The sequence below is a fragment of the Symphodus melops genome (assembly GCF_947650265.1).
Source record: "Symphodus melops genome assembly, chromosome: 20".
NCBI classification, from domain to species: Eukaryota; Metazoa; Chordata; class Actinopteri; order Labriformes; family Labridae; genus Symphodus; species Symphodus melops.
Genome location: NC_136710.1, coordinates 4,324,139 through 4,336,092, shown reverse-complemented (window position 1 = coordinate 4,336,092; position 11,954 = coordinate 4,324,139). Strand labels below are relative to the sequence as shown.

Genomic DNA, 11,954 nt, shown 5'->3' with positions numbered 1-11,954 from the left:
ATGAAAAGGAGATTTCAAAAAAAAGAGGGGGCGACCTCGGGTTCAACGCGGCATACTGGCGAAGGTGTGCGCGCACCATCGGTGACGTCATGAGCGCACGTCAAAACCACCGAATCGACTTTTTTTTTTTTTTTAAATCCAACTTATGCGGCAGACAATTTTCTGGCTTTCTTGTTTGAGAAAATTGAAGGAGTAAGATGAGAACAACTCACAAAAGAAAGCCAAGAAAAAGAAAGCTCCTCTTAAGGTCACGAATGACTGAGTGTGATTTGAACGCACCACGGCGCGTGCATTCTGCGGACACTTCTCTTGGTTACTGATCTCATTTTGGTGAAGAGTAGCTCCTGAACAGCAAACGAAAATAAAATAAAATCAAAGCTCCAGTGTAAAAGACCTAACAATGAACATACAATTCTACATTTGATTTAACATCTCACTTTTAAAGTGACAGCTCGGAGCTGGAACAGGATGGAAAAAAAAGAAGAAAAGTTTACTAATAAGACATTCAGAGGACGAAATCATCCGACAGATTTCTGCAATGGTTTGATTCTGATTGATGACGTCTGTAAGGTCAGCATCATGAAACAAAACACAGAGGATTCTTTACACAATGAGAAACATTAATGAGGAAAAAAAAAATCACAGGAGGAATTCTGACGCAGCCGACGCTCTGCTTCAGCTTTAAATCAGAAGTTAGTTTACTCGCATCTTCACACAACGCTGATTATGTCTGCAATATCCAGCTGAATGATTGTAAACGGGTCATATATTATAAACGTCTGTTTCACAGCGTCTTATTTAGAGTCAGGCCTGAGAAGTGTTTGTGGTAAAAGTGGGGGAACTAAAAACAAGACTTTACATTTGACGTCATGATATGTGACTTTTACTTTGAAGGTAACTTCCTGCATCTTTTTCAAGAGCGAACATTCATTTGAAGGTGAAATGTTGGGAAGAGAGGAAGCTACCTCAGACATGGAGCTTCGGCTCTGAGATTGTACTGAGGTACGGAATCGATCAGCATGTTGGACCGCTTTAAAACATCCTCTCCTTCTATCCTTTCCTCCCTGTCCAGTCTTTTCCCCTCCCCACAATCGTTCCTTTATCATGAACCAGGTCAAGTGTAAACAAAAAGAAAAAAACCATGTGCACTATATACAAAGAAAGTCATCTGAAATAATAATTTAAAACTGTATATACATAAAAACAAGAAGGCCAAAGTGAGGTTTAAATGTTTAGTGCTAACGTCTGTTTGTCCCCACAGACTGCTTCTACTCGCTTTGTTTCTACGTGGATCGTACCGTTTACTGACCTGCTATGATATGGATTCAATATGTTGTTAGCATCAGCTAATACTTCATGCTACAGGTGGAATATACAGTGTGAAGCCTCTCTCTCTCTCTCGGAGTGTGTTTAGCCTCCGTGAGTCAGCACGATGTGGCTACGACGCTTCTCTACGGCGCTACGAGTCGACAAACACGAGGCGTTCAGGTGCAGACGTTCCACTTTCTAGTAAGCAGCATGCTGATTAATGTGTATCTAAATATTCTCTATTGTGTTGGAGGGAGGCGGTTTGTACAGCGGCGGCGGCGGCGACCGTGTCGACAGGATGGCGTTCAGTGTTTCGATGCGTTGACTTTCAGTGTTCTTTAAAAAATACGCTGCAGGTGACGGCGTTTGATCTTTGAGCTTTTTGTGTGTGTTTGTTTGATCAAACCAAGCTGCAAACAGCATCTGCTCCTCTCCCCCTCCCTCCCCCCCCTTCAACCCCCCAAGTCCCGCCTCCGGTGTCCGTCTAGCCAATCAGGGAGCTGCGTCTGGATAGGTCCACGTTGCTGGCGCTTAATCCCCTGCACTCTGAGAATCCGGTGTTGGCGTCCTAAAATCCAGACAGCGCATGTTAAACAGAGCGGTTAGACAACGCCGGCCCACCTCCATCATGTGTCGAGATCAGAGCGGCCGTACCTGCACGGTCTCCTCGCCGCTCTTGTTGAGGAAGTTGAGCGAGCTTGCTCTCTTCATTCTGTGACAAACAAGGATCACACTGTTAGCCTTCACCGTGACACGAAAGGACCCAACCCTCTCAGTGTGTCTGACCAGAGAGTGAACCTCACCCGGGGTTTCGGGGTTCTTGAGGTCCGCTGCCCTGCAGCTTCTTCACCAGCATCTCGCTGCTCCTCCTCAGGGCGTCACGAATCTTCCCGAAGGAGCCGCTGCGACGCAGAGACCCGTTACCGTCCTGAGGAAGAAGAAGAAGAAAAGTTTGAGATCTTCAGACTGCTGAGAAGGTCACAGGATGTGTGTGATGAACGGTTCAGTGTGGATGAACTCACCCCGTTCCACTCTGCCGAGTCGTCTCCCTCGTTCTCCCCCCGCTGTCCCCCCGGCCCGTTGATTCCTTCCCTGCTGTGTCGCCTGTCTGCCCCTCCAGCTCCCCCGTCCTTCAGCAGCTCCACCACCTTACTCTGGTTAATGGCATCGATACCCTGAGAGAGAGAGAGAGAGAGAGAGAGAGAGAGAGAGAGAGAGAGAGAGAGAGAGAGAGAGAGAGAGAGAGAGAGAGAGACACACAAAGCCTCTTCAGTACAGCACACACACACACTTTATAACTGATCTTAAATCACTGCAGCGTCACAGCAGGGAAGTGACATTCAACTAATCAGGATCTTTTACCAACTCAAGATCCCAGACGTCTAATATAACAGCAGTAACTCAGGTGTGTGTGTGTGTGTGTGTGTGTGTGTGTGTGTGTGTGTGTGTGTGTGTGTGTGTGTGTGTGTGTGTGTAGTACCTGTTTGCGTGTCTTGCTGGCACACTCCTCCAGTGTCTCTGCAGCCTCCAGTTTGCCCTGACGACGGTACAACGCTCCCAGACTCTTCAGGGTGGTGTTCACTGTGGGGCTTCAGGACAACAAAGAACATGAGTGTTTATTAGTATTTAAAGTGTCCAAACACTGAGACTGTATCTGCCATCTCATGATGAGAAAAATGTGGATTTGTCCTCCTGATGAAGATTTTCTTCATTTCCAGGCTGCAGAGCGTCACTCAGCTCTGATCGACTTTAAAAAACAAACAAACCCACGTCTGACGTTCTTGTCAGAGCGAGGAAACAGACTCATAACTGAACACCTGCAGACTCTGTAAATGTCAGGGATGGGTCGTGACATCGCAACAGCCACCCACGTCCTTTTTTACCAGCACCTGATAGTAATGCAGTACTGCCACCAGGGGGAGTCTCACAGAGGGAGATTAGACTGTTTCCTCCTCAGAAATGTTCGTGCTCCAAGAAACAAGAAGGAAAAAAAGTGGATCATAAAGTCAGGGTTGATTTTGAAAGCGGCATCCTCTCTGTGCTCCATCTTCACCTCACTTACATGCACGAGCGCCATTGGAGTGTGGGCTCGTGCATGAACGAGCAGCGAGACAGGGAGGCGTGATTGGTTCATAAAACTCGTACCGAGTGCAGACACTGGTCGAAGTTTTGACGTGTTTACAAACTGCTACAGATGACAGATTGGTTTTTTTCGTTTCTTTTTCAGAGCACCTGAGTTATTCTTTTCTATCTGGACCTAAAAAGTGTATCTGGAGAAAATGAACAAACCGTGCCTTTAAGACACGAATGTGTGTCCTCTTCGTTCTGGGTGTGTTCAGTGTGTGTTTACTCTGAATCAGCGACGTGTGTGTGTGTGTGTGTGTGTGTGTGTGTGTGTGTCTCACCTGTCCACCTTACAGGCCTTATACCAGCTGCCGTACTCCACATACGGACCGGAGTCTTTGCGGTTCCCCTGAGAGAGACGAGAAACATTAGATCAAGCATGAGACACGAGTCTGTCTCAAACGTCTCTGGTGTCATTCCTTTTCGTCCTCTTCTTCACTTTCACTCACCTTGCTCTCCTCTCTCTCCTCGGCGTGCATCCAGATCGGCTTGTTGTCGTCTGCGAAGATGAAGACGAAAGAATTGTGATGAGTGGCGACAGCACTGACAACAAAGAACGATCCCTGCTCTGACCTACATCAATGTAAAAAAACAAGAGATTTTTTTTTTTTTTTTTTTTTAAACCGCCCTGTTGGTTTCATCAAATTGTTTAAGGGCCAAATTCCAGCCGTTGCTCGGCCTCGTGCTGAACATGTGACACATTAAGGGTTTGATGGGCTTAGCGGCAGCAGGCAGGGGAACATGGACATTAAGCTGCTCGTCACGCTCACATAGCACAACAATAATCCTGTGACCCTGCTGAGAGGAGATCAGGGTGTGGACCAATAACCGACCTGGATCCAAAAAAAAAAAAAAAACCCAGACAAATGTCCGAAGACGTTTCACATACTGCAGGAAAACAAAAAAACAAGAATTGGATGAAATATCTACGATCAATACGATGCTGCAGCTGTGTCTCACTCCTTTGATCATGGACTATAATGAGTGCACGTCCTCCTCACTGTGACTCAGCAGTGTCGGCTCTACTCACTGTTCACCGATCCAAACTCCTTCTCGTGCGCTCTGGTCAGGATCTCTTTGTACAGAGCTTCGGCGTCTTTGAACTTCCCCTGCTTCAGGTAGCACGTGGCCTGAGGGAGAACACACAGCATCTTAAACATTTCCACCAAGAACACCTCGCTGCCTTAGAGCTGCATCTTTAACGGCCAGCGGGGGGCGACTTCACTGCTGCCGACTGAGCAGAGCAGAGGAGGAAGCTTTAAGGTGTCGCTAGCTTTGAGCCCTGTCGCGCTCACACGCTCACATCTGCTTTTAAAACCGACAAGCCGACCCACCAGGTTGTTTTTGGTCTTGGCCACGTTGGGGTCGTCCGCTCCCAGTTTGGACTCGTAGATCTCCAGGGCCCGTCTGTAGTAGTACTCCACCTCGTCGTACTTGCCCTGGTTCTGACACAGCAGGGCCAGGTTGTTCAGCTGCTTGGCCACATCTGGATGGTACTTCCCCAACACCTGGAGGCGCACGAGAATATTTAACACCCGTGAAGTCTGAACGGAGAATGTTGACTTTAAAGAGAGAGAGAGAGAGAGAGAGAGAAGAGAGTCCGTACCTTCTCTCTGATCTCCAGCGCTCTCTTGCACAGAGGCTCGGCCTCCTTGTATTTGCCCCTCTTGCCGTACAGAACAGCCAGGTTGTTGAGGGTGGCGGCCACGGCTGGGTGATCCTTCCCCAGAGTCTTCTCTCTGATGGCCAGAGCGTCGTTCAGGAGGTGAGCGGCTTCTTTGTACTTGTTCTGGTCCCTGGAGGGTAAAAACAGAACCACGGCACACTTCACTTTCACTTCCTTTTTTTTTTTTTTTTTTTTTTTTTTTTTTGGAGATTGCGGCGTCCCGCTGTTACCTGTACACGAGGGCCAGGATGTTGAGCATGGTGGCCACGTCAGGGTGGTCGTGTCCCGACGTTTTCTCCAGGTCTTCCAGAGCCTGCTTGCAGAGCGGCACGGCCACCTCGTACCTGCCCTGAGAGGCGTACTGGATCACCAGGTTGTGCAGAGTCCTGAGGCGTGCTGGGATCTCGTAGCCCCCCTGCTGTGCAGCCACCTCTCCACTAGGCTGCGCTGTGGGACAGAGGGAGGACAGCCAATAAGATACCATCCTCCTGTTCTTTCACTCTGCAGCACTCTGAGACTGTAAACACTGTATGATCAGTCCGACTCTTTCGTCCCGTGCTGATGATGTCATACCTGGTCCCTGATCGTCATCGTTGGGGAACAAGTCGTCCAGGCTGTCCTTGGAGGCGTCTCCTCCGCTCCCTCCTCCGCTCCCCCCGCCTCCTCCGCTCTGGCTCTTGTCGTCCGACGGCGAGACGTCGTCGTCGAACTTCTTGATCTGGTTCATGAACTCCAGGTGCTTCTTCTCCTCCTCCAGCTGGGCCACGCTCTGCTCGCTGCGCTGCAGCTTGTGCTGCGTCCCCGCCAGCTCGTCCCGCAGCCACTGGTTCTCCTGGCAGAGGCGACGCACCTGGGCGCGCAGCTTCTGCTTCTCCGACTCCACGGCGCTCAGGTGGCTGGACAGGGCGATGATCACCTGGGAGGAACAGGAAACTAGCTTACCACGTTTGACGGACATTTTTTTTTATATATATATCAATCAATCAATATATTAAAAAAAAATGATAACAGGCTTGTTCCTCAGCCAGCCTCTGACCTGTGCTTCTCCCAGGCCCAGCTCTATGGCCTCCAGACTCTTGCGGAGCAGGCCGGACTTCTCCTGGGCGACAGGCGGCTGCGTGCAGTCCAGCAGCGAGTTGAGGATCTGGGCGTGTTCGCCCCGCAGCGTCTCCAGGCCCTGCATGACGGCCTTCGTGTTGAGCACGATCTCATCCTGGCTCAGTCGCTCGAGGGCTTCTTCGCGTGGATACACCATGGTGGACATTTCCTGCTTTCACACACACTGACCGGACGAGGGAAAAGAGAGAGAGAGAGGAGACAAAGAGTGTGTCATCATATTTGACCTTCTCACAGTTTAATCACGAGGCTCATTAGTGACTGGTCACTTTGGTCGAGCTGAAGTGGAGGAGATAAAAAAGAAGGGAGGAGGAGCCCTGAAGAAATGAGATCCGATAAAGAAGAGGCTGAAGCGATACTTTGTAAGAGGAAGGTCAAAAGAAGGGAAACACTGAAATGTGATTATTCAATAAAAAATGAACGAGAACAGAATGTCCACTGATCAGACACATTTACAAAAAGCTTTTAGGTGAAAGTTTAAGAGGATATGAGAGATGGGTGTCGAGCACCCTGATGTAGTTGGAGAGTAAGGTGCAGCTTCAAAGAGCTCTCCCTCAGGGTGCAGAACAGGTTTGAAAGTGAAAGGTGTGTGTGTGTGTGTTTAAATCCCATTCCGAGTCCAAAGTATTCCCGTGAGCTTGAAAGTGACGCAGCCTCAGCCAGTGACGAGTTCATCCAATCACAGTGAGACAAAGCCGCCGTTTCCAAGGCGACGCGGCCTCAGAGTCAGGTGGCGAAATCAAAACATCAGATTAAGATCCACACCGCAGGCTCGCTGCTTTGACCTGCCGTGTGTTCTGTAGTGAGCCTCCATTAGCCAATAAGAAGACTGGTAAACCGTGACCCAGGGTTCGAGTCCACACGCGGCTCGAGGGGTTCATTTAAAAACAAAACAATCCCTTATGAAAGCCGCACAGCGACAGTGACCAAGAAGAAATGTCCCGCTCATCCGCTTCACATCTGAACCGGTAAAAACATGAAAACAAATGTTGAAGGATGGAATCATTAAAAAGATCCACACAGCTGCAGTGCTGCGGAAGTTATCAGCACGATGTTCTTTACGTGAGCTCAGACATATAAAAGCTGCTGATCAATATATAGAGCAGGGATACATCTCTCACTGAGAGAGAGTCACTTTCATACTGAGCATGCGTCCTTCAGGTCGACAGATCTACGCATGTAAATGAAACCAATCCAGCAGCAGCAGGAGGAGGAGGACAGAGAGGCCATTTGTGCAGCATTGTGACTTTTCCCTCCTGTCCTGCTTTGATGGAGGGAGGCGCACCTGTTCTCCACCCCCCCCCCCCCACCCACCTCTCCTCTCTCTCTGTGTCTGTCTCCAGCTCCCTCCCTCACCCATCCTCCCTCCCTCCCTCCCCATCCGCCTTTATACGCCGACTGCAATGCACCAATATCAACAATCCCCTTCAAACCCAGTCTGATCAAACGCAAACAAAAACGTCAGAAAGTTGCATAACACACATGTCATTGGATGCAAGTGCATCTTTCGTTCGTGCAGTTGAATGCAGGAATAGATTAATAGGCCGATGGATGGATGGATGGATGGATGGATGAGGCCTGGGACCGGGAGGGGCGGAAGGGTTTGGTTTTGGCGGCGGATCAATCAAGGTGACCGATGATGGAGAGAGCAGGAGAAGAAGGACAAAGCTTTAAGACGACGCGTGATTCAATAATGCTAATGAGACGACATGAACGCGTCCGACATGTTAACTGTTTGTAAACAGAGCAGGCCCGAGCACCTATAACCAATGTTTCTCCTTATATAACACGACTGTACAGTATGTACCAGGTGCACAGATACGACTCAAATGACATATTAAAAAAAAGTGAAATCACTGGCGCGTGCTCCTGCAGGTGACATTTACCGACCTCGCTGGAGGACGTAACATTTGATATGACAGGCTTCCGGTGAAATTATCTATTTTCAGCAACATTACTAAAACTCTATGCTCGTATTTAAGTTAATATATCAGCTGTGTGTGGTTTTTTTTTTTTTTACCTTCATCGAAGACAAATGCGTTTCTTTTCTGTCCCTCCGAACAAAGCAGCAGGACTGTGTTGTGATGCTCCTCCAGAACAGAACCAGCGTCAAACTCACAACTCTACACAAACTGCTTCCGGAGGCGACTTATTTATTCTTTTCCAAAATAAAACCAAGCAAAGTAGGTCGAATGCCAAACACGACAATGCAGGCTATTATAGTGAAGGAGGCTGCACTATTTAACAACAATAGGTCACTGTTATCATAACCACGACTTCATTTACTAAATTAGCAACTGCCTGTTTTTTCCCCACAACGAATGAACAATAAGCGTTAAAACTATTAGCTTTACTTTGAAGGATGCTGGACGCCTCGTACTACCGATGAAGTATATTTACTGTCATTCTTAAACGCTTCTTTCGCTATTTGACAAGAACACAGCCGGCCAGAAAAAGCGGCCGGTCAGAAATAGCTACCACAATACTTAAGTTTCATTTAATACGATAACAATCACAGGTAAGGTCCGAAACTCCTGGCCGATCTCCATAAACTCACCCACAAAAGCGTCTCTTAGCAACGGAGGAGGACGGTCATAAAATTCTTTTTCCGGTACACGGTGTTGTCATTGATTGAACATTCTTACAAAAACATTTTTTTCAACATGAACAACACTTATTTCATATAAGATAATGATTCAAATGTAACAGCTGGGAGACGGGGAGGGAAAACAAGTGACTTATTTTCCCAGAATCTACAACCAAAGATGACTTGCAATAACAAGAGGCTTCACGACAAGCACAGTTTTCGAGCGGGGCGGGAAATCCTCTAGCGCGCATGCGTAGAGACGATGCGTTGCTTACTGCCTCAGGCGTTCCCTCTTGACTTTCTGGTTTGACCAGTTTTTTTTCAAAACTATTTTCAGTTTGCCACCGTGGGAATCATCCGTGTATGAAATGTGATCAACCGACCTTTGTGGATTGTTTTTGCCTGTGTAAAAAAGGATACGATGCGAAAATTAAACCGAGGAAGTCTGCAACCGGAAGTAGGCACAGCTCGCCTTCAAAACAAAAGCTGCACGCTATGACTTGAAATTCCCATAAAGTCAGATGTGCTTGCCTTTTTTTTTAAGTCTCTATCTTCACTTTATAATAGAGTCACACTGGATCTGACTTGATGGAGAGAACATGTGTCAGTGCATACTGTTTGTTACAGGACTGTAGGACAGTGAAATATTTGGGAAAAAAAGATGGAACTGAATACTGGAGGGCCAATGAGGTGTTTATTAAATTGGTTTATCATTTATCCAGGAGACACAGAAGCATCAATATCCAATACTTACCCATCAACCCTCGTGAGTCAGTTGTCAGACAATGAAATTGTCCTGCATGTTTCATTACACAACATGAAATACTGCAAATGAATTACACTCCGTATATGGCCTGCTATTAAATCGACTCTTATCAAACAGCATATCTCAAAATAAATAATTGAAGTTTTAAAATAAAAAAAAAGTTTTGAATGAAAGTGGACGTAACTGTCTGTGAAGCCTCTTGCTGTGCTTTTGTTCTTTGAGTATTCATGATAGCAGAGGATTCATTCAAAGAGTGTGTGAGGGTAACAAGGGAGTAATGAGGCCAAAGCATGTAACACTGACCTGCTTCAAAACATCATGTGCACATTCCACTGACACGTTTGCTCTTGTTTCATTGTGAGTAACTTTTCCCATTTTCAGGGTTTATTCTAGATTAAAGGTTTTTTTTTAATCAAATCTTTACACTTATCATTTGCAAAATTTACAATAAAAATATCCACATAAATTTGCGCTGTAACTGTAATTTGAAAATGATTGCACAACAGCTTCTGTGATCTACACTATGCATTTGAAATATATACCGGTACATGTATCTTTGCAGCTTCATTCATTTTATTTATGTTTGCATACGGCTACTTTGGAGTTATATGTTGATGCGCTATAGAAAGTGAGAAAATGCTAATGCATATAAGTGCATTTGTCTATAAAAAAAGACAAATATTGTTTGACTCAAAAACAAGAGACAAATATACAAATCAGGAATATGTTTATTTAAAAAAAACACATGAAACAATAAACACTTCCACTTTTCATCCCACATCTGTTTTCATTGACAAACGTAATCATGAAAAAGCAGTACTACAAAACATGTTGAAAGAAAGAAAAAAAAAAAAACTTGAAATACAATATAACAAGTACTATCTGATATGTACAAGCATTATAGTTTTATTATCATTATAGGCAAAAGGCAAAGAAGCTGAAGTCTGCTGCTGAAGAAAACAATAGTGTGTGCAAAATACTGTCAACAAGATTCAGATGTCCTGCTGTGAGCTAAAGCACGTCAGGCGGAAATGTACTGCTTTCTTAGGTCAATCCTGTTCCCATAAAGACAGACAGCAAATGTACAAGCTGTGAGGGAATGGGGACAGTATAGTTTATTATGTTTTCAGAAAGCTAAGCTTGTGGAAGCCTGACGAAGAAGATTTTCATCATCAGAGAGACATTTTATTTGAGGACGGTGTCGAGAAAAGACACTGCTGATCACTGATGCAGATTATTGACGGACCAAACAGATACTATTCTCTAACCACGACAAGTCAAAGGACAGAGGAACCACCGCCACACAAACACATGTCGTCACAGGTACAGAGGTACGGGTAAAAACACACAGGAACAAGGTTCAAGACTTACGCACGGAACAACCAGAGACTTTAGAAAAAAACATGTAAACAGTGAGAATGAGTTGAGAGACGGATGGGATTAAAAAAAAAAGGTTCACTTCCTCCAAACATTAAAATGATGATGTAAGAACAAGGATCACCCTGTTGTCATGAGCAACCACAAAACTCGAAATCTCGTTCAATATAATCACGACTTCTTCACAACGTCATTTTGGCAGTGATTTTGTTTTAACGCCTCTTTTTCTGTAGAATAAATCCAAGCTGAGGGAGCGTGAGCATCAGCTGTTCAATCCCCTCCAAGAAAAAGAGTCAACAAAGTTTGACTTCGTACAATTAATGACGAGTTTCGATTGACATTGAGCTAATGACACTACAAGGCAAAGAGCATTTTGTGTTAGTGAGGTTGTTTCTAAACAACAGACAAAAGATTAGCCATGATTACAGTGTAAGTTAAATATCAAATACCGGTACTTCATTCTAAAACACGGTTTACATTTTTTAAAGATTTTTATGGTGTAAAATCTATTTTTCAAATGTGACAAGTTTGGTATTTTTTGAAGTAATAAAGCATACTTTTATGAAACCTTTCGTAATTTTGAATGAAAAGTTTAAGATATAAAGATACCCAACTGATACAAGACGTTATTACAGTGCACAAAGTAAATGATGATTTGGGTTGCCACTTCATTTTGGAGAAGAATCCCTTTTGTTTATTGACATTATATCTTGAAAAAAAAAAGTTTCTGGCCTTGGGGCAAGAGTTATCATGACATTGACTTTATCCTATAAAGTTATAAAATGTTAGTGATCAGAATCTATAACTTGAAGTTGGATACATGATGTTCACTCTCTTTTAGCTCCATGTTTGGTCTCCACCAACAACAATAATATGGCGTTTTTTAGTTGCTAAATGCTCCACTATTTTCACTAGTTAGTCACAAAGTTTGAAGTTTTGGTGCAAGAGGTAGTGTAAAGAAAGTTTTCACAGCTTCTTCTGATAAACATTTTTTGACATCTGAAACTAGT

General features: G+C 45.2%; 2 protein-coding genes across 2 annotated transcripts in view; both read right to left on the bottom strand.

Annotated features, from left to right (window-relative positions):
• Positions 1–1,218: 1,218 nt before the first annotated feature.
• Positions 1,219–8,670, bottom strand: klc2 (kinesin light chain 2). The gene is made up of 14 exons (XM_079371467.1): positions 8,235–8,670; positions 6,135–6,380; positions 5,672–6,014; positions 5,329–5,545; positions 5,039–5,228; positions 4,767–4,940; positions 4,463–4,562; positions 3,882–3,931; positions 3,714–3,781; positions 2,789–2,897; positions 2,331–2,483; positions 2,112–2,236; positions 1,963–2,020; positions 1,219–1,876 (listed from the first exon to the last, which is right to left on the bottom strand). The coding sequence occupies exons 2-14, from the start codon at positions 6,360–6,362 to the stop codon at positions 1,793–1,795; spliced, it is 1,899 nt and encodes a 632-aa protein (XP_079227593.1). The 5' UTR covers positions 6,363–6,380; positions 8,235–8,670; the 3' UTR covers positions 1,219–1,792.
• A 1,607-nt stretch (positions 8,671–10,277) lies between these two features.
• Positions 10,278–11,954, bottom strand: part of pacs1 (phosphofurin acidic cluster sorting protein 1) — a 51,378-nt gene continuing 49,701 nt past the window's right edge. The window contains 1 exon segment of the mRNA XM_079371602.1: positions 10,278–11,954. This exon segment is cut by the window's right edge and continues 3,181 nt beyond it. The gene's annotated coding sequence lies outside the window, so the exon portion shown is untranslated.